Genomic DNA, 22,081 nt, shown 5'->3' with positions numbered 1-22,081 from the left:
CCCTGAACTCCCCAGTAGGCCCCAGTAGGCTCCCACAGTCCATCCCAGTGGCTCCCAGTAACCCCCAAACCCCCTCAAAGCCCCCCTAGACCCTTCCCAGTGGCTCCCAGTGGCTCCCAGTAGCCACCAAAGCCCATCCCGGTCCCTCCCAGTTTGTCCCAGTCACGACGATGGGAACTGGCTGAGGAAGGCGCTGAAGTCGAGCTCGCCCAGCGAGGGCAGCGAGTCCTCCCCTCCCCCCCCGAGCCCCGCCCCCGGCCCCGCCCTCTGCTGGGGCCCCGCCCCCAGCTCCGCCCCCAGCCCCATTTCGGGGGGCGCCCCCTGCACGAGGCGCGCGATGGCCTCGGGGTACGACAGCAGCATGGGGGGACCCCCCGCAAAATCCTGAGCGGGGGGCGGCAGCTCCGAAACCCCCGCCCCAAAATCATCCGGGGAGGGGTCCCCGAAACTGGAGGGGGGCTCGGGGGGTCCCAACAGGCGCTGGAGCTCCGAGGGGTTCAGGGGGGTCCAGCGGGGGGAAGGGGGTGTCCCCCAAAAGGGCCCCGAAATCCAATTGGGGGGAGGGGGCGGCAGCGCTGCTGGACCCCCCCCCAATGTCGGGGATTTGGGGGGACCCCTCCTCAAATTGCAGCTGCAGCAGCGCCTCCGACAAAGGCTCGGCCTCGGGGGGGGGGCGGCGCCCCCAGGAGCCCCCCGAAGGAGAAGGAGGGAGCTGGGGGGGGAGGGGAGGGTGAGGGGGGGTGCTCGACCCCCCCCCAATTCCCCCTTTGTCCCCCCCAATTCCCGCATTGTACCCCCAAAATCGCCCCCAGCCCCATTTACCCCCCAATTTCCCCCTCCCCAATTCCCTCCTTTCCTCCCACCCCCCATTTTTCCCCCAGTCCCCCCCAGTCCCTCCCATTCCCTCCCAGTCCCCCCAGTCCCCCCCAGTCCATCCCAGTCCCCCCAGTCCATCCCAGTCCATCCCAGTCCCCCCCAGTCCATCCCAGTCCATCCCAGTCCCTCCCAGTCCCCCCAGTCCATCCCAGTCCCCCCAGTCCATCCCAGTCCCCCCAGTCCCCCCAGTCCATCCCAGTCCCCCCAGTCCCTCCCAGTCCCTCCCAGTCCATCCCAGTCCATCCCAGTCCCTCCCAGTCCCTCCCAGTCCCTCCCAGTCCCCGCTCACCAGCACTGGGGGCGTTCTGGGGGTTCTGGGGGGGTCTCGATGGCACCGCCAGGCGCCGGGGGGGGCGCGACTCGCTGGGGGCTGGGGGAGGGAGAAATGGGGGTCAGGGACCCCCCCCCCCGGGAACCCCAAAACCTCCCAGGGACCCCAAATCCCCCCCGGGGACCCCAAATGATCCCCCCAGGGACCCCAAAATCTCCTCAGAGACCCCCCCAGGGACCCCAAATCCCCCCAGATTCCCCCAAGGACCCCAAAATCCCTCCCAAGACCCCCCCAGGGACCCCAATAATTCCCCCAAAGCCCCCCCCCCAAACCTCCCAAGGGACCCCAAATCTCCCCGAAGCCCCCCCCCCCCCAGGCACCTCAATTTCCCCCCAAATCCCCCCAAGGACCCCAATAATTCACCCAAAGCCCCCCAAGGAACCCCAACAATCCCCCCCAAAGCCCCTCAAGGACCCCAATAATCCCCCCAGAGGCCCCAATAATCCCCCCCAAACCCCCCCAGGGACCCCCCAGACCCACCCCAAAGCCTCCCCAGGGACCTCAATAATATCCCCAAGGACTCAAATAACCCCCCAAGGACCCCAATAATCCCCCCAAATCTCCCCCAGAAACCCCCAATTCCCCCTCCAGAACCCCCCAGGGACCCCAACAATCTCCCCAAAGCCCCCCAAAACCCCCACCGGGCAGGGGGCTGCGCTGGATGAAGGAGCGGAACGTTTCCCGCGTCCTCTTGCGCTTCTCCTCGATGCACTGCAGGTCCCCTGCACCACGGACACCAGGGACACCAGTCAGACCCCAGTTAGGGCTGTCACCTGCCTGGGACCCCTGGGAGCCCCCAGACCCCTCCCCAAGCCCACCCTGGTGGGGCAGGAACGGGAAATCAATGGGAGCTGCAGTGGGAATGGGAATCAATGGGATCCAGGCACCTGGGAATGTCACAAAGGGACCCCAAAGCCCCCCAGACCCACAAAATGACCCCATAACCGCCCCTAGACCCCCTCAGACCCCTGCCCAAGCCCACCCCGGTGGGGCAGGAACGGGAAATCAATGGGGACTGCAATGGGAATGGGAATCACTGGGAGCTGCCATGGGAATGGGAATCACTGGGATCCAGGGACCCAGGAATGTCCCTAAGGGACCCAGGAATGTCACAAAGGGACCCCAGAGCCCCCCAGACCCACACTAAGGACCCCATAACCGCCCCTAGACCCCCTCAGACCCCTGCCCAAGCCCACCCTGGTGGGGCAGGAACGGGAAATCAATGGGAACCGCAGCTCCTGGGATCTGGAATATTCCAAATCACCCCCAAACCCACAGAATAACCCCATGACCACCCCACAGCCCCCCAGAGCCCCCTCCCCAGGCCCACCCTGGTGGGGCAGGTATCGCAAGTCCACGGGGCCGCTGCAGCTCCATGGATCCGGAACGTCCCAAACCCACAAAATGACCCCATAACCGCCCCATAACTGCCCCTAGCCCCCTGCCCAGGCCCACCCTGGTGGGGCAAGTATCTGAAATCCACGGGGCCGCTGCAGCTCCATGGATCCGGAATGCCCCATAGGGACCCCAAGGCCACAAAATGACCCCATAGCCCCCCATAGACCCCCGTGTCCCCCTGCCCAAGCCCACCCTGGTGGGGCAGGTATCGGAAGTCCACGGGGGCGCTGCGCTGGCGGTCCGAGGGCCGCTGCAGCTCCATGCGCACGGTGACCGGGGCGCGCAGCGCGGGGTCCCGGAACGGCGGCGTGCGGAACACGATGGCGACCTGGCGGTGAACGTCGGCCTGCGCGAAGGAGCCCTTGGCCTCCCAGCCCTCGGCCCAGAAACGCACCTCGATGTCCTCTGAGGGGACGGGGACGTGTTGGGGACACAATGGGGACACTGACAGGGCGTGGGGACAGTGACAGTGACGGGGCATGGGGACAGGGACGGGCCTGCGTGAACGAGGCCTGTCTGGGCCCTCGGCCCAGAAACGCACCTCGATGTCCTCTGAGGGGACGGGGACGTGTTGGGGACACCCTGGGGACACTGACAGGGTGTGGGGACATGGACAGAGACACTGACAGGACATGGGGACAGGGCACGGCCTGCGCGAAGGAGCCCTTGGCCTCCCAGCCCTCGGCCCAGAAACGCACCTCGATGTCCTCTGAGGGGATTGGGGACGTGTTGGGGACACTGACAGGACATGGGGACAGTGACGGGGCATGGGGACAGGGATGGGCCTGCGTGAACGAGGCCTGTCTGGGCCCTCGGCCCAGAAACGCACCTCGATGTCCTCTGTGGGGACGGGGACGTGTTGGGGACAGTGGGGACACCAAGGGACACACAGAGGGCACAGGGACAGGGACGGGGCCAGGGTGTGGGGACAGGGCATGGGGACAAGGACACCGATATCTCCAGGTTTTGGGATGTCCCACTCTCGGGATGTCTCCAATTTGGGGCGTCTCAGGTTCGGGGGGTCCTGGGTTCAGGATGTCCCTGACTTTGGGGTGTCCCTCATTTTGGGGTGTCCCAGTTTGGGGTGTCCTGTTTTTGGGGTGTTTCCGGGGTGTTTCTGGGGTGTTTTCAGAGCGCTTTTGGGGTGTCTCTGGGGTGTTGTTTTGGGGGTGTTTTGGGCTGTGTTCAGGGTGGTTTGGGGGTGTTTTTCGGGGTGTTTCTGGGCTGTTTTTGGGGTGCCCCTCACCTTTCTGCACCTTGTCACACAGCAGGAAGATCTCATCCCCGCCCCGGCAGCTCCCGGAGTTGCGGTTCACGCGGCAAATGCGCAGCTCGGCCGTGCTGGGGGCACCTGGGGACACCGGGGGGTCACTGAGGGGTCATTGGGGTCATTGAGGGACACGGGGACACCACAGGGTCACAGCAGGGTCACCACGAGGTCACATATGTGTCACACAGAGGTGCCACAGGTGTCCCCAGCTGTCCCCAGGTGTGTCCCCAATGCCCCCCAGTTGTCCCCAGGTGTCCCAAATGTCCCCACAGGTGTGTCACACAGGTGTGCCCAGATGTCCCCAATGTCTGAAGGTGTCCCCAGGTATCTCAGGGATATCCCCAATGTCCCCAGGTGTGTTCCCAATGTCCCCAGCTGTGTCCTCAGGTGTCCCCGATGTCCCCAATGCCCCTCCCAGCTGTCCCCGATGTCCCCCCAGGTGTGTCCCCAGTGTCCCCCCCAATGTCCCCAGTGTCACTCACGGTTGTCGTAGATGGGCTGGGACAGGACGGGGGGGAGGGGCCGCAGCCCCCCCGGGCCCCTCACCCACACCTGGAAGCACAGACGGACGGCGGCCAGGTCGTACTCACCCCCGCGCTGCTCCGCTGGCACTGGAACCAGTACAGACCAGTATGAACCAGCACAGACCGGTATGGACCGGTACAGGTCAATATATACCACTATAAATCCATATAAACCACTATAAACCAGCATAACCCAGCATAAACCAGTGACACCGCCAGGTCATGCCTAGTATGGACCAGTACATCCCAGTACACACCAGTCCATCCCAGTCCCTTCCATTCCCTCCCAGTCACTCCCAGTTCCCTCCCAGTCGTTCCCCGTTCCCTCCCATTCCCTCCCATTCCCTCCCATTCCCTCCCAGTTCCCTCCCATTCCCTCCCAGTCGCTCCCAGTTTATCCCAGTACCGTTGAAGGGGTTGTTGTTGGTGCGGATCCGCTCGGCCACGGCCGCCTCCAGCTCTCGCTTCTTCACGCACTGGATCCCCAAATTCTGGAAACTGAGCCCAAAATCGGGGAATTGGGGGGGGGGTCAGGGGTCAGTCTGGATTTTGGGGACCCCCCCGGACGCTCCAGGGGGGGAACCCCAAATTTTGGGGGTTCCCAGGAGTTCTAGGAGGGTCCTGGATTTTGGGAGTCCCCCCTTTTTTTTGGGTGGTTCCATCCATGCTCCCAGGGGTTCCCCAGTGTTCTGGGAGATACCATTTGCTCTGGAAGGGGGTTCCCCAATCCTGTGGGTGATCCCACCTGCTCTTTTGGGGGAGTTCCCCAATTTTGGATGATCCCACCTGCCCCATGGAGGGGTCCCCAAGGTTTTGGGAGGGTGTCCCCAATTTTGGGGGGGGGTTCCCCAGTTTTGGGCGATCCCACCTGCCCCACGGGGGTGTCCCAGAGGTTTTGAGGGTGTCCCCAATTTTGGGAGATACCACCTGCCATATAGGGGGGGGGTTCCCCAGTCCTGCGGGCGATCCCACCTGCTCTTTTCGGGGGGGGGTTCCCCAATTTTGGGCGCTCCCACCTGCCGCGTGGGGGTGTCCCCTGTTTTTTGGGGGCGTCCCACCTGTGGATGTTGCGCTCGGGGCTCAGCTCGGCCTCGTAGAAGCCGTCCCTGCAGTCCTTGCCCACCAGCTCGTGGGGGTGGGGCCGGTGGGGGGGGTCCTTGGTCACCAGCGACACCCGCACCCGCCCCGGGCCGCGGTAATTGTTCACCTGCGGGGCAGACAACTGGTCCGGACTGGTTTGTACTGGGGTGCACCGGGACGCTCACCCTGATGCTGGGGTGCATCTTGGCGCTCTCGGTGCTGCGCTCCCCGGGGATGGGGGCACCGGGGGGGCACCGGGAGGTTACTGGTTCATACTGGTTTATACTGGGGTGCACCGGGACACTCACACTGATGCTGGGGTGCGTCTTGGCGCTGCACTCCCCAGGGATGGGGGCACCGGGGGGCTCAGGGAGGTTACTGGTCCATACTGGTTTGTACTGGGGTGCACCGGGACACTCACCCTGATGGTGGGGTGCGTCTTGGCGCTGCACTCCCCAGGGATGGGGGCACCGGGGGGCTCAGGGAGGTTACTGGTCCATACTGGTTTATACTGGGATGCACCGGGACACCCACCCTGATGCTGGGATGGGTTTTGGGGCTCTCGGCGCTGCGCTCCCCGGGGATGGGGGCACCGGGGGGGCTCAGGGAGGTTACTGGTCCATACTGGTTTGTACTGGGGTGCACCGGGACACTCACCCTGATGGTGGGGTGCGTCTTGGCGCTCTCGGTGCTGCGCTCCCCGGGGATGCTCCCGGCCGATCTCCCCTCACATTTGTACCTGAACCTCATCCCGCGCTGCTTCGGCTGCTCCAGGATCTCCACGAACGGCGCCGCCCCCCCCCGCCGGCTCTGGGGGGGCACGATGGGGAGGGGGGGGGGGTCCCGTCAGCCCCTCCCCCCTCACACCCCGAACCCCCCCGAGGGGGTCCCAGATCTGTGGGGGGATTTTGGGGAGGGGTCCCCACACTCACCTGGAGCGCCCCAGTCCTGCAGCAGGAAGGGCAGCAGGTCCGGGGGGGTCACTGGGGGGGAAAATGGGGGGGGGGGGGCGTTAATGGGGAGGGGGCTTGGGGGGGGAGGGGCTTTGAGGGGAACACCGATATGGGGGGGTCACATTAAGGGGGGGGGTCGCGTTAAGGGAGCAGTCACTTCAAGGGGGTCACTTTAAGGGGGTCACTTAAGGGGAGGGGTCCCTTAAAGGGGAGGGGTCATTTTAAGGGGAGGGATCACATTAAGGGGAGGGGTCACACAAACGGGGTGAGGGTCCTTTCACTGGGGTGTCGTAATAAAACGGGGTCACTTTAAGGGGAGGGGTCACTTTAGGGGTGTCGATTTTAGGGGAGGGGTCACATTAAAGGGGGGGTGACTTAAAGGGGAGGGGTCACTTTGAGGGGTGTCACATTAAGGGGAGGGGTCACTTTAGGGGGTATCACTTTAAGCGGAGGGGTCACTTTTAGGGGAAGGGTCACTTTAAGGGGGGGTTAAATAAAGGGGAGGGGTCGCTTTAGGGGGGTCGAATTAAGGGGAGGGGTCGCATTAAGGGGAAGGGTCACATTAACAACGGGGTGTCACAAAAGGGGTCACTTTATAGGGGGGATAACTTTTGGTGGGGGTCACTTTTAGGGGAGGGGTCGCTTTAAAGGGGAGGGGTCACTTTAGGGGAAGGGTCACTTTAAGGGGGTGTAAAATAAAGGAGAGGGGTCTCTTAAACGAGGAGGTCACTTAAAGGGGAGGGGTCACACAAAGTGGGTCAGGGTCTCTTCACTGGGGTGTCGCAACAAAACGGGGCCATTCCACGGGGGGGTCACTTTAAGGGGAGGGGTCTCCCCACAAACCCCCCCCACCCCTCCAATGAGCCACCCCCCCACCAAACCCCCCCCCCCCTTAAAGTGCCCTCACCCCGCGACCCCCGACGTCACCGGGGTCAGAACGGCCCAAAACCGCCCCGGGGGGGTTCGGCACTCACCGTCCTCCATGTTGGGGGTCCGGGGGGTCCCGGGGGGTTCCCGGGGGGTCCCGGGGGTGGGGGAAGGGCGGGGGGGGCCCCACTCGCGCCGCCGCTCGCGGAAGCGCCGCGCGCCCCACGTGACGCAGCTGCCGGGAAAGCCCCGCCCACTCCCGGGCGCTCCCGCCAAGCGGAGGCGGAGCCGGGGGCGGGGCGGGGCTAAAAACAGGAAAGGGGCGGGGCCGCATCCCGGAAGCGCGTCGGGGGCCGGCCGGAAGCGGAGGCCGGGAGGAGAATGGCGGAGGTGGGGAGCGGGCGGGGGGGGGCAGCGCGCAGGGGGTTCGGGGACCCTCCCGAGGGGTTCCGGGAGCCTCCCGAAGGGTTCGGGGACCCCCCGAATCCCCCGCGGGGCTTTTGGGGCCCTCCCGGCCCTGACGAGGCCCCGCCCCCGCAGGGGGAGGTGTCCGAGGGCTGCCGCCTGCCCGTGCTGCGCCGTAACCAGGACAACGAGGATGAGTGGCGTGAGTGGGGGCGGGGCTTAGCGCGGGAGGCAGCCAATCAGGGCGCGGGGGCGGGGTTGAGGAGGGGGCGGGGGCTGAAGGAAAGAGCGGGGAGGGGGCGGGGCCTGGTGAGGGAAAAGGGGCGTGGCTGTTGGGGGCGGGGTTTGAGGCAAGAGGCGGGACGCGTTGGGGGCGGGGTCTAAATAAGGGGTGGGGCCTGGCCTGGGGGTGTCGGGGGTCCCGAGGGGGTGTCGGGGACATGAGGGGATCATGGGGGGGTTGGGGAGGTCCCTGGGTGCAATCTGGGGGTCCCTGGGTGTGTTTGGGCTCCCTGTCAGAGTGTTGGGGGTCCCTGGGAGGAATTTGGGGGTCCCTAGGTGGGTTTGGGGGTCCCTGGAGGGAATTTAGGGGTCCCTAGGTGGGTTTGGGGGTCCCTGGGGGGAATTTGGGTGTCCCTGTTTGGGTTTGGGGGGTCCGTGGGACGGTTTTGGGGCTCCTGGACGGTTTTGGGGGGTCCGTGGGGGAGTTTTGGGGGTCCCTGGGTTGGGTTTGGGGTCCCTGGGGGGAATTTGGGTGTCCCTGGGTAGGTTTGGGGGTCCCTGGGGCTGTTTTGAGGGTCCCTGGGGTAAATTTGGGGATCCCTGGGTGAGTTTTGGGGATCTCTGGGTGAATTTTGGGGTCCCCTTACAGGTGTTGGGGGTCCCTGAATGGGTTTTGGGGTTCCTGGGGGGGTTTTGGGGGGCCCTGGAAATTTTGGGGTCCCTGGGGGGGGGGTCCCCAGAAGGGGATCAGTGGTGACCCCCCCTCATTGCAGCGCTAGCCGAGATCCTGAGCGTGAAGGACATCAGCGGGAGGAAACTGTTCTACGTGCACTACATCGACTGTGAGTGCCACTGGGGACACTGGGGACATGGGGACACTGGGGACATTGGGGACATTGGGGACAAACTGTTCTACGTGCACTACATCGACTGTGAGTGCCACTGGGGACACTGGGGACATGGGGACACTGGGGACATTGGGGACATTGGGGACAAACTGTTCTACGTGCACTACATCGACTGTGAGTGCCACTGGGGACACTGGGGACACTGGGGACATTGGGGGACATTGGGGACATTGGGGACAAACTGTTCTACGTGCACTACATCGACTGTGAGTGCCACTGGGGACACTGGGGGGGACACGGGGGACATGGAGGGGACATGGAGGGGACACTGGGGACAAACTGTTCTATGTGCACTACATCAACTGTGAGTGGCACTGGGGACACTGGGGACACTGGGGACACTGGGGACACTGGGGACAAACTGTTCTACGTGCACTACATTGACTGTGAGTGGCACTGGGGACACTGGGGGGGACACAGGGACATGGGGGACATGGTGGCATGCAGGGGACACAGAGGATATGGGGGGACAGGGAAGGACACAAGGACACAGGGGCCATGGAGACACGGGGACATGAAGGGACACAAGAGGACATGGGAGGACAAGGGGACATGGGGGGGACATGGGGGGGACATGGGGACGTAAGGGTCGTTGAGAGGTCATTGGGTGGCACTGGGGTGGCATTGTCACACGGTGTCCCCTCTGTCCCCAGTCAACAAGCGCCTGGACGAGTGGGTGACCCACGACCGGCTGGACCTGAAGCGGGTGCAGGTGCCGCGCAAGGAGGCCAAAACCCCCACCAAGAACGGCCTGCCCGGGTCACGGCCGGGGTCACCCGACAGGGACACGGTGAGGGGACATTGGGGACATGGTGGGGACATGGGGACACTGCCCGGGTCACGGCCGGGGTCACCCGACAGGGACACGGTGAGGGGACATTGGGGACATGGTGGGGACATGGGAACAATGGGGGGACATGGGGACACGGCCTGCCAGGGTCACAGCCTGGCTCCCCTGACAGGGACACGGTGAGGGGACAATGGGGACATGGGGGGGACATGGGGACACGGCCTGCCAGGGTCACAGCCTGGCTCCCCTGACAGGGACACGGTGAGGGGACACGGGGGAACATGGGGACACTGGGGGGGACACAGGGACATGTGGGACACACGAGGACAGGGGACATTGAGGGGACAGCAAGGCACAGAGTTTGGGGACACCAGGGGCAGGTGACAGTGCAGGGGCAGCCTTGGGGACTGAGCAGGGCCAGCACTGAGGGGACACACGGGAGGGACACAGGGACAGGGGCCAGGATGGGGACAGGGACAAGGGACACTCGGAGCCATTGGGGACAGACCTGGAGTCCCCAAACCCCCTTGGAGGGGGGACACTCACCTGGGGACACCCCTTGGGGGGTGGTGACATCCCCAGGACCCCTCCAGGGGCCACCCTGGACCCTTGGGGACATCCCCAGCCCCTTTAGGGACCCTGGGGACATTTCTGACCCTTTTAAGGGACCCTGGGGACATTCTCAACTCCTTTAAGGAACCTTGGGGACATCCCCAGCCCCTCTCTGGGGACCTTAGGGACATCCTCAATTCCTTGGGGACATCTCTGACCCCATGGGGACATCCCCAACCCCTCTAAGGGGACCCTGGGGACATTTCCGACCCTTTTAAAGGACCCTGGGGACATTTCCAACCCCTTGGGGACATCCCTGATTCCTTGGGCACATCCCTGACCTCTCTGAGGGGACCCTGGGGACATTTCCAACCCCTTTAAGGGGACCTTGGGGACACCCCTGTCCCTCTGGGGGCATCCCTGACCCCTCTAAGGGGACCCTGGGGACATTCCTGACCTCTTGGGGACATTCCTGGTCCCTTGGGGACACCCCTGACCCCTTTAAGGGGACTCTGGGGACGTTTCCAACCCCTTTAAGGGGACCTTGGGGACCCTGAGGATGTCCCTGGTCCCTTGGGGACATCCGTGACCCCTTTAGGAGCCCAGGGAGGGGACCCGGGGGGTTCCGGGAGGGCCCCGAGCCGCGGTGGCTTTGTCCCCTCGGTGTCCTCTGGGTGTCCCCTCCTTGTCCCCTAAACCCTCCTCTTCCTCCCGGCGCAGAGGAAGAGCCTGGAGCTGGCGCTGCCGGTGGCCAGCGGGAAGAGTTTGCCAGGGCCACCACCGGGGCCACCACCGGGGCCACCACCGGGGCCACCGGCAGGGCCACCAGCAGGGCCACCAGCAGGGCCACCACCCATCACGCTCCGCCTGCACCTGCCCAAGGAGAGCGAGGCCGAGCCCCCCCTGCGCCCCACGGTAACGCCCGGGGGCCCCACATGGCCCCAAATGTCCCCAAATGTCCCCAAATGTCCCCAGATGGCCCCAGGGTCCCCAATGGCTCCAATGTCCCTTGATGGCCCCAGGATTCTCAAATGTCTCCAAATGTCCCCAGGGTCTCACATGTCCCCAGGGTCCCCAATGGCTCCAAGGACCCCAGTGTCCCAAATGGCTCCAGGGTCCCCATTGTCCCCAGGGTTCCCAATGGCCCCAAATGGCCCCAAGGTCCCAAATGTCCCCGATGTCCCCAATGTCCTCAATGTCACCAATGGCCCCAATGGCTCCAGGGTTCCCAATGGCTCCAATGTCCCCAAATGTCCCCAGGGTCCACAAATGTCCCCACACATCCCCATGGTTCCCAATGGCCCCAAATGTCCCCAGGGTCTCTGGTGTCCCCAGGGTCCCCAAATGTCCCCAGGGTCCCCATTGTCCCCACATGTCCCAAGTAGCCCCAAATGTCCCCAGGGTTCCCAATGGCCCCAATGTCCCCATGGTGTCCCTGTCCCCACAGCCGGGTGTCCCCTGAGCCTCCCCTTCCTTGGGGGTACTGGGAACACTGGGAGGGACTGGGAGGGACTGGGAGGGACTGGGATGGACTGGGATGGACTGGGAGGGACTGGGAGGGACTGGGAGGGACTGGGACAAACTGGGATGGACTGGGACAAACTGGGATGGACTGGGAGGGACTGGGATGGACTGGGAGGGACTGGGGGGGACTGGGATGGACTGGGATGGACTGGGAGGGACTGGGAGGGACTGGGAGGGAACTGGGATGGACTGGGAGGGACTGAACTGGGATTGATTGGTCTGGACTGGTTTGCACTGGTCTGAACTGGTCTTTGCTGGTCCCAGAAGCGCAAGGTCGAGGTGGTGTCCCCGGCCACGCCCGTCCCCGCCCCCACCGAGACCTCGCAGGCGTCCGTGTTCCCCCAGGTGAGCCCAGTACGCACCAGTAACACCAGTAACACACCAATGACACACCAGTAACACACCAATGACACACCAGTACGGACCAGTAACACCAGTAACACACAACTAACGCACCAGTAACACCAGTAACACACCACTAACGCACCAGTACGGACCAGTAACACCAGTAACATACAACTAACATACCAGTACGGACCAGTAACACACCAATAACACACCAGTACGGACCAGTAACACCAATAACACACCAATAACACACCTGTAACCAACCAGTAACACACCATTAACTCCAGTATGGACCAGTAACACCCATCATACAGCACTAACACACCAGTATGGACCAATCACACACCGGTACAGCCCAGTAACACACCAGTAACGCACCAGTAACGCACCAGTAACACACCAGTAATGCACCAGTAACGCACCAGTAACGCACCAGTATGGCCCAGTAACACCAGTAACACACCACTGATACACCAGTATGGACCAGTAACACCAGTATGGCCCAGTAACACACCAGTAACCCCATGCCACTCACTGGGGGTGTCCCCAGACCCACAGGGGGATCCCCAAATCCGGGGGAATTCCCAAATGTGGGGAATTCTGTGGGATTTGGGGGTGTCTGGCATCATTTGGGGGGGCAGGGAGGGTTTGGGGGGATTTGGGAGGATTTCAGGCAGTTTTGGGATGATTTTGGGGCAGTTTGGGGGGGTTTGTATTGATTTTGGGGGTGATTTGGGGTGATTTTGTGGGATGATTTTGGAGGGTGATATTGGGGTATTTTGGAGGTGATTTCAGGGATGATTTTGGGGTTTTCAGGCACTTACCCCCCTCTCTCCCCTCAGAACGGCTCCGCTCGCCGGGCGGTGGCGGCTCAGCCGGGCCGGAAGAGGAAATCGGCGTGTCTGGGGACAGACGAGGTGGGGACACCTGGGGGGACACACCTGGGGACACACCTGGGGACACCTGGGACAGCTGGGGACACACCTGGGATACCTGGGGACACACCTGGGATACCTGAGGGGACACCTGGGACACACCTGGGACAGCTGGGGACACACCTGGGATACCTGAGGGGATACCTGGGACACACCTGGGACAGCTGGGGACACCTGGGACACACCTGGGATAGCTAGGGACACACCTGGGACACACCTGGGACAGCTGGGGACACACCTGGGGACACTGGGGGGGAGGGGCTGCTCCACCATGACCCCATCCCTGCCCCCTGTGCCCCCCACGACTGTCCCCATCTCTGTCCCCATCTCTGTCCCCATCTCTGTCCCCATCTCTGTCCCCAGGACTCCCAGGACGGAGCCCCCGAGGATGACGGGCAGCCTGGTGTCCCACCCCAGCCACGTCCCCTGTCCGTGTCCCCATTTCTGACCCCTTTTCCCCCATTTTTGACCCCCAGGACTCCCAGGACTCGTCGGACGGAGCCCCCTCGGCCCCGAGGATGACGGGCAGCCTGGTGTCCGACCGCAGCCACGACGACATCGTCACCAGGATGAAGAACATCGAGTGCATCGAGCTGGGCCGGCACCGCCTCAAGCCCTGGTACTTCTCACCGTACCCGCAGGAGCTGACGGGGCTGCCGGTGCTGTACCTGTGCGAGTTCTGCCTCAAGTACGGCCACAGCCTGCGCTGCCTCCAGAGGCACCTGGTAAACGGGGTTTTTTGGGGGATTTTGGGGAATTTGGGGGGTGTTTGGGGGGATTTGGGGGTGTTTTGGGTGTGCTGCCGGTGCTGTACCTGTGCGAGTTCTGCCTCAAGTACGGCCACAGCCTGCGCTGCCTCCAGAGGCACCTGGTAAACGGGGTTTTTTGGGGGATTTTGGGGAATTTGGGGGGTGTTTGGGGGGATTTGGGGGTGTTTTGGGTGTGCTGCCGGTGCTGTACCTGTGCGAGTTCTGCCTCAAGTACGGCCACAGCCTGCGCTGCCTCCAGAGGCACCTGGTAAACGGGGTTTTTTGGGGGATTTTGGGGAATTTGGGGGGTGTTTGGGGGGATTTGGGGGTGTTTTGGGTGTGCTGCCGGTGCTGTACCTGTGCGAGTTCTGCCTCAAGTACGGCCACAGCCTGCGCTGCCTCCAGAGGCACCTGGTAAATGGGGTTTTTTGGGGGAATTTGGGGGGTTTTTGGGGGGATTTGGGGGGGTTTTTTGGGGGATTTGGGGGGGTTTTTTGGGGGAATTTGGGGGGATTTGGGGGTGTTTTGGGGGTGTTTGGGGGGGCTGCCGGTGCTGTACCTGTGCGAGTTCTGCCTCAAGTACGGCCACAGCCTGCGCTGCCTCCAGAGGCACCTGGTAAACGGGGCCAGGAGGAGTTTGGGGAGGGATTTTGGGGGACTTGGGGGGGAGTTTTAGGGAGTTTGGGGGGGTTTGAAGGAGGTTTAGAGGAATTTGGGGGGGGATTTGAGGGGGTTTCAGGGTGGTTTTAGGGGGATTTGGGGAGATTTAGGGCAGTTTAGGGCAGTTTGGGGGAATTTTAGGGGAGTTTCAAGAGGATTTGGGCGAGTTTTTGGTGGGTTTAGGGGAGTTTAGAGGGGTTTGGAGGAGCTTTAGCGGGATTTGGGAGGGTTCAGGGAGATTTGGGGGAGTTTTAGGGGGGTTTGGGGAATTTCAGGGGAATTTGGGGGAATTTTAAGGGAGTTTCAGGAGGATTTGGGGGAGTTTAGGAGGTTTGGGGGAGTTTCAATGGCTTTTGGGGGAGTTTTAAAGGAATTTGGACAGGCAGGGTGAGGCTGGACCCAGAAATCCCTGATCTGGGGCATCCCCAGAGAGATTTGAGGAGATTCTGGGGGCTTTCAAGGGGATTTGGGGGAGTTTTAGGGTTAATTGGGGGAGTTTTAGGGCGATCTGGATATTTTTGGAGGCATTTGGGGATTTAGACACCCCCTTACCCCAAATTCCCTCCCTCTAAACTCTCCCCATTTCTGTTCCCCAATTTCCCTCTTCTCCCCATTTTCACCCTCGATCTTCCCCTTCCCACCCCCAAAACCCCCCCAAAAATACCCCAAAACCCCCCCAGACCAAGTGTGACCTGCGGCACCCCCCTGGCAACGAGATTTACCGCAAGGGCACCATCTCCTTCTTCGAGATCGACGGCCGCAAGAACAAGGTCAGGGCAATTTGAGGGGCTCTGGGGAGGGTCCCGGGGGGCTCCCCCCCGCCCCAAACCCCGCTGAGACCCCCGGGACCCCTCCCCAGAGCTACTCCCAGAACCTCTGCCTGCTGGCCAAGTGTTTCCTGGACCACAAGACCCTTTACTACGACACCGACCCCTTCCTCTTCTACGTCATGACCGAGTACGACTGCAAGGGGTTCCACATCGTCGGCTACTTCTCCAAGGTGGGGGTCTGGGGGAGTTTGGGGGGGAATTGGGGGGTCTGGAGGGGATTTGGGGGAGATTTTTGGGGGATTTGGGAGGGGTTTGGGGGTCTGCAGGGAATTTGGGGGGTCTAGAGGGGATTTGGGGGGGAACTGGGGGGTCTGGGGGGATTTGGGGAGGTCTGGAGAGGGTTTGGGGGGTCTGGAGAGGATTTGAGGGGGATTTGAGGGATCTGGAGGAGATTTGGGGAAGATTTGAGGGGATTTGGGGATTTAGGAGGTCTGGGGGTTCTGGAGGAGATTTGGGGGGAAATTAGGGGGGGTCTAGAGGGGATTTGGAGGAGATTTCAGGGATCTGGAGGGGATTTGGGGGGATCTGGGGAGATCTGGAGAGGGCTTGGGGGAATTTGGAGGGGATTTGAAGGGGACTGGGGTCTAGAGGGGATTTGGGGAGGATTTATGGGGATTGGAGGGGATTTGGGGGTCTGGATTTGGGGTGGTCCCAGAGGATTTTGGGGTCCTGGGATTATCCTGTAGGTTTTTGGGGTGGCCCCAGGGGATTTTGGGGTCCCATTCCTGGGGAGTTTTTGGGTTCCCATTCCTGGGAGGATTGTGGGGTGGCCCCAGGGGATTTTGGGGTAGTTCCAGAGATTTTTGGGGTCCCATTCCTGGGGTCTCCTGCAGGAGAAGGAGTCGACCGAGGATTACAACGTGGCGTGCATCCTGACCCTGCCCCCGTACCAGCGCCGCGGCTACGGCAAGCTGCTCATCGAGTTCAGTCAGTGCCCCCCAAACCCCACCCCAAACCCCAAATCCCACCCCAAAACCCTGGGAATCCCAATATCCCACCCTAAACTCACCTGAAGTTCTGAGAAACCCCTCCAAATCCCACCCCAAACCCTGAGAAACCCCAAATCTTCAGGTGTCCTCACCTGCCCCTACCTGTCCCTCACCTGTCCCCTGTACCCACTTGTCCCCTCTGTTTCCCCTGTCTCTCACCTGTCCCTCACCTGTCCCCTGTTTCACCTGTCTCACCTGTCCCAGCCCTGTCCCTGCCCAGTCCCTCACCTGTCTCACCTGCTCCCTCACCTGTGCAGGTTACGAGCTGTCCAAGGTGGAGGGCAAGACGGGCACGCCTGAGAAGCCGCTCTCGGACCTGGGGCTGCTCTCGTACCGCAGTTATTGGTCCCAGACCATCCTCGAGATCCTCATGGGGCTCAAGGCCGAGGCGGGCGAGCGGCCCCAGATCACCATCAAGTGAGACACGCCCCCTTCCCGGGACACGCCCCCTTCCCGGGACACGCCCCCCTTCCCACAGAGACACACCTCTTCCTGCAGACACGCCCCCTTTCCGAGGTCACATTCCCCTTATAAACCCCCACCCTGAAGCTCCACCCCTTCCCAAAGCCCCGCCCACCATGGGGTAATAGCCAATACAAGCAGTTCACCCAGGCCACGCCCCTTCATAAAGTCACGCCCCTTTCCTTGAGGCTCCACCCCTTCACTAAGCTCCACCCACACAAGCAATACCAAATATGGGCAGCTCACCCAGGCCACGCCCCTTTTCTTAAGGCTCCACCCACCACAGAACTATACCCAATACAAGCAGTTCACCCAGGCCACACCCCTTTCCTTCAGGCTCCACCCCTTCCCAAAGCTCCACCCACACAATACCAAATATGGGCAGCTCACCCACACCACGCCCCTTCATGAAGCCACACCCATTTCCATGAGGCTCCACCCCTTCCCTAAGCTCCACCCACACAAGCAATACCAAATATGGGCAGCTCACACAGGCCACGCCCACTTGCAGAAGACATGCCCCTTTTTGGCCACAAGGATCCACCCCCTCCTCAAACCATGCCCACCACAAGGGGTGTGGCACCTTCTCCAGGCCACACCCCCACATTTTAACCACGCCCACACATTCTAGGCTCCACCCCCTCATTTACCCAACCTTGAGGGGGGGTTGGGGGTCTCAGATGGGTCTGGGGGATTTTGGGAGGATTTTGGGGAATTTTGGGGGGGGTTTGGGGGCTCAGGGGGGGTGAGGGAATTTTGGGGGGGGTCAGGGGGTGGAGCCCCCCCTGATTGGCCCCTCCCCCCGCAGTGAGATCAGCGAGATCACGAGCATCAAGAAGGAGGACGTGATCTCCACGCTGCAGTACCTGAACCTCATCAACTACTACAAGGTGGGGCCCAAACACACCTGGGGGGGCTTCAACACACCTGGGGGGCCCCAAACACACCTGGGGGGACCCAAGCACACACCTGGGAGGGCCATGAAACACCTCCCTGTGTCCCCCTTTGGACACCTGGGTGCCACAAATTTGTCGTTCACCTGTGCACACCTGTGCAGGGTCAGTGCATCCTGTATCACCTGTACACACCTGTACCCACCTATCTCACCTGCGCCCCCTGTGCAGGGTCTGTACATCCTGGCACACCTGTGCACACCTGTTCTACCTGTGCACACCTGTCCCACAGGGTCAGTACATCCTGACACACCTGTGCACACCTGCTCTACCTGTGCACACCTGTTCTACCTGTGCACACCTGTCCCACAGGGTCAGTACATCCTGACACACCTGTGCACACCTGTTCTACCTGTGCACACCTGTCCCACAGGGTCAGTACATCCTGACACACCTGTGCACACCTGTTCTACCTGTGCACACCTGTCCCACAGGGTCAGTACATCCTGACACACCTGTGCACACCTGTTCTACCTGTACACACCTGTCCACAGGGTCAGTACATCCTGACACACCGGTGCACACCTGTACACACGTGTCCTACCTGTCTCACCCGCAGGGTCAGTACATCCTGACGCTGTCCGAGGACATCGTCAAGGGCCACGAGCGCGCACACCTGTACATACCTGACACACCTGTACACACCTGTCTCACCTGTACACACCTGTACACACCTGACACACCTGTACACACCTGTCTCACCTGTACACACCTGTCCCACAGGGTCAGTACATCCTGACGCTGTCCGAGGACATCGTCAACGGCCACGAGCGCGCACACCTGTACATACCTGACACACCTGTCCACACCTGACACACCTGTACGCACCTGTCTCACCTGTGCACACCTGTCCCACAGGGTCAGTACATCCTGACGCTGTCCAAGGACATCGTCGAGGGCCACGAGCGCGCACACCTGTACATACCTGACACACCTGTACACACCTGTCTCACCTGTACACACCTTACACACCTGTCTCACCTGTGCACACCTGTCCCACAGGGTCAGTACATCCTGACACACGTCTCACCTGTACACACCTGTCTCACCTGTACACACCTGACACACCTGTCTCAAATGTGCACACCTGTCCCACAGGGTCAGTACATCCTGACACACGTCTCACCTGTACACACCTGACACACCTGTACACACCTGTCTCACCTGTACACACCTGTCTCACCTGTACACACCTGTCCCACAGGGTCAGTACATCCTGACGCTGTCCGAGGACATCGTCAAGGGCCATGAGCGCGCACACCTGTACATACCTGACACACCTGTACACACCTGTCTCACCTGTGTACACCTGACACACCTGTACACACCTGTCTCACCTGTGCACACCTGACACACCTGTGCACACCTGTCTCACCTGTGCACACCTCTCTCACCTGTGCACACCTTACACACCTGTCTCACCTGTGCACACCTGACACACCTGTGCACACCTGTCTCACCTGTGCACACCTCTCTCACCTGTGCACACCTTACACACCTGTCTCACCTGTACACACCTGACACACCTGTACACACCTGTCTCACCTGTACGCACCTGTCCCACAGGGTCAGTACATCCTGACGCTGTCCGAGGACATCGTCGAGGGCCACGAGCGCGCACACCTGTACACACCTGACACACCTGTACACACCTGTCTCACCTGTACACACCTGTCCCACAGGGTCAGTACATCCTGACGCTGTCCGAGGACATCGTCGAGGGCCACGAGCGCGCCATGCTCAAGCGGTTGCTGCGCATCGACGCCAAGTGCCTGCACTTCACCCCCAAGGACTGGAGCAAGCGCGGCAAATGGTGAGGCCACGCCCACACAGGCAGGCCACACCCACCAGGGACACACCCAGGCTGGCCACACCCACCTGGGACACACCCAGGCAGGCCACACCCACCTGGGACACGCCCCATGAGGACACACCCAGGCTGTGCCCTGCCCGGCCTGACCCCTGGGCCACGCCCTGCCAGGCCACGCCCCCTTTGTTACCGGCGGCCCCTCATTAAACAGCACCTGGCCCCGCCCACAGCTGGCGCTGCAAATCCTTTATTGACCAAGAAAGGGGTGAGGTCTTATCAGGCCACACCCACTGTGGGAGTGGCCCCGTGGGTGTTGTTTGGGAGGCTCCGCCCACTGTGGGAGTGGCTGCATTTGTGGGTGTGGCTTTTTGAGCCCCACCCACAGAGAGAGGGGCATCATTTGTGGGCGGGGCATCCTATGAACATATTTGGTCTTTTAAATAAAGTAGGTGGAGCCTCCACAGGCTCCACCCACACTGGGAGAGACTCCAGGCACTCTCATTAAATAAGCCCCACCCACTGGGTGTGGTCAGTGATGTTAATGAGGTGGGCATGGCTTTAATGCGCCATCCATTCTGGGCGTGGCTGCAGTTGGTCCATTGATGTCATGAGAGAGGCGTGGCTTGTTCAGGCACCACCCATCTGGGCGTGGCCTCTCATGGCTCCGCCTCCTCCTCGCTGTCCTCAGTCACGGGGGCGTGGAGCTGGGGGAGGGGCGGGGTCAGGGACCCCCAAATGGGACCCCAGACCCCAAATGGGGCCCCAGACCCCCAAAATGTGACCCCAAATGTGACCCAAGACCCCCAAATGTGACCACACCCACCCAAAAGTGACCCCAGCTCCTCCAAATGGGACCCCAGACCCCCAAATGTAATCCCACTCCTCCAAATGTAAGCCCACCCACCTAAATGTGACCCCAGACCCCCCAAATGTGACTCTGACTCCCACAATGTGACCCCGGACCCCCAAAATGAGACCCCCACCCACCCATGTGACCCCAGACCCCCAAAGTGTGACACAAAAACCCCCCAAACCTGACCCCAGACCCCCAAAGGTGACCCCGGACCCCCCCAAAGGTGACCCCCAAAGCCCCCCCCAGACTCACGCTCTGGGCCAGGGGTCCCCACTGCAGGGCCCGGGCCAGGCCCCGCCCGGGGGGGGGCGCGGTGTCACCCCCCCAGTCCGTGATGGCCCCGAACGTCCCCGTCACTGTCACCGATGTCACCGACCCCGCCTGGGGGCAAAGGGCAAAGGGCAGCGGGGGCACGGGGCTGAGACCCCCCAGGAGAGGGGCTGAGACCCCTCCAAGAGGGGAAATTGGGGCTGAGACCCCTCCAAGAGGGGAAATTGGGGCTGAGACCCCTCAAAAGGGGAAATGGAGAGGGTGAGACCCCCGGGATGGGGCTGAGACCCAAGAGGGCCCAAGAAGGGAAAATGGGGGGGCTGAGACCCCTGGGAGGGGGGAAAAATGGGGGGCTGAGACCCCTGGCAAGGGAAATTGGGGGGCTGAGATGCCCCGGGAGGGACTGAGACCCCCAAGGAGGGGAAAAGAGTTGGGGGTCTCTGCCCCACGGGGGGGGTGTCTGCCCTATGGAGGGATTTTGGGTGGGGGTCTCTGCCCCGTGGAGGGATTTGGGGGTCTCTCTGTCTCACCTGGGTGTCCCCCAGGGGGGTCTCTCCGGGCTCCCCCCCCCTCAGCACGGCCCCCGTGTATCCGGGGGGCAGCGGCAGCTCCCGACCCCCCAAACGGCGCCCCCGGAACGAGGCCCACAGATCTGGGGGGGGGAGAGAATGAGGGACCCCCAAAAACCCACCCGGGACCCCCAAACGGCGCCCCCGGAACAAGGCCCACAGATCTGGGGTGGGGGGGACAGAGTGAGAGAGGAGAGACCCTCAAAATAACCCTAAAACCTCCCCGGGACCCCCAAAAACCTGCCTGGGACCCCCAAAACCCCCTCAAAACCACCCTGGGACCCCCATAAACCCACTAGGGATTCCCCAGACCTGTCCGGGACCCCCAAAACCTCCCAGGGACCCCCAAAAATCCGCCCGGGGTCCCCAAACCCGACCCCACCCCATCCCCAGAGCCCCCCCCGACCCCTCCAAACCGAATCCCACCCCCTCAAATTTAGAAGCTCCCTCAGGATACCCCAAATTCAGAATCCACCCAAATTCAGCAGGTCCCTCAGGATCTCCCCAAATCTGAACCCCCTCAAGATCCCCCAGTTTCAGGAGCCCCCCCCAAACCCAATCCTACCCCTCCAAACTGGGGATCCCCCTCAGGATCGCCCAAGTTCATGAGCCCCCTCAGGCCCCCCTCAGCCCTCACCGCCGTCGGGGCCGGGCCGGGCCCGCAGGAACGCGGCCACAGGCGCGGGCCCGTCGTGCTGGATGCGGCAGGGCAGGAGCTGAACCGGGAGCGGCTCCGGGGGAGCCCCGGGAGGGACCCGGACCCGAACCGGAGCCGCCATTTTAAATGGGGAGGGAATTGGGGAGGAAGTGACGTCACGGCGCGCCGGAAGCGAAGGGACGCGCCATTTTGGAGGGAACAAAGATGGCGGCGCCCATAGGGGAGGAAAGATGGCGGAAGTGGGAGGGGCAAGGAATGATAGGAGATGTGGTTTGGGGTCGGGGGGGTTTTTAAA

The 22,081-nt window shown here is 62.3% G+C and overlaps 3 protein-coding genes across 6 annotated transcripts; 1 reads left to right on the top strand and 2 right to left on the bottom strand.

Moving 5' to 3' along the window:
• Positions 1–162: 162 nt before the first annotated feature.
• On the bottom strand, positions 163–6,288 carry RELA (RELA proto-oncogene, NF-kB subunit). Its single transcript, XM_058822410.1, is given in 11 exon segments — positions 163–504; positions 506–673; positions 675–712; positions 1,166–1,246; positions 1,849–1,929; positions 2,798–3,010; positions 3,852–3,956; positions 4,358–4,486; positions 4,806–4,897; positions 5,458–5,606; positions 6,137–6,288. Coding segments are annotated over 11 exon segments (1,491 nt in total). The 5' UTR covers positions 6,230–6,288.
• A 1,372-nt stretch (positions 6,289–7,660) lies between these two features.
• KAT5 (lysine acetyltransferase 5) lies at positions 7,661–19,946 on the top strand. Of its 4 annotated transcripts, XR_009275833.1 has the most exons (15): positions 7,661–7,689; positions 7,840–7,906; positions 8,700–8,768; positions 9,488–9,624; positions 10,897–11,091; positions 11,965–12,045; positions 12,891–12,965; positions 13,460–13,708; positions 15,073–15,162; positions 15,252–15,392; positions 16,056–16,149; positions 16,469–16,628; positions 17,482–17,563; positions 19,309–19,504; positions 19,535–19,946. XR_009275833.1 is itself a non-coding variant. In XM_058822378.1 (14 exons), exons 1-14 carry the CDS (start codon positions 7,681–7,683, stop codon positions 19,441–19,443), a joined length of 1,584 nt encoding a protein of 527 aa, XP_058678361.1. In that variant the 5' UTR covers positions 7,661–7,680; the 3' UTR covers positions 19,444–19,946. The 4 variants fall into 4 exon arrangements, 1 of the variants encoding a protein (XP_058678361.1); XR_009275835.1 differs by lacking the exon at positions 10,897–11,091; XR_009275834.1 differs by lacking the exon at positions 10,897–11,091 and having other exon boundaries at positions 9,488–9,702.
• Positions 19,663–21,908, bottom strand: RNASEH2C (ribonuclease H2 subunit C). Its single transcript, XM_058822379.1, has 4 exons — positions 21,766–21,908; positions 21,090–21,211; positions 20,542–20,670; positions 19,663–20,140 (listed from the first exon to the last, which is right to left on the bottom strand). The coding sequence occupies exons 1-4, from the start codon at positions 21,905–21,907 to the stop codon at positions 20,093–20,095; spliced, it is 441 nt and encodes a 146-aa protein (XP_058678362.1). The 5' UTR covers position 21,908; the 3' UTR covers positions 19,663–20,092.
• Positions 21,909–22,081: the final 173 nt, after the last annotated feature.

The sequence above is a fragment of the Ammospiza caudacuta genome, chromosome 32 (assembly GCF_027887145.1).
Source record: "Ammospiza caudacuta isolate bAmmCau1 chromosome 32, bAmmCau1.pri, whole genome shotgun sequence".
Classification (NCBI taxonomy): domain Eukaryota; kingdom Metazoa; phylum Chordata; class Aves; order Passeriformes; family Passerellidae; genus Ammospiza; species Ammospiza caudacuta.
The sequence above is the reverse complement of the archived record's forward strand: the minus strand, read 5'-3'. Positions and strand labels throughout refer to the sequence as shown.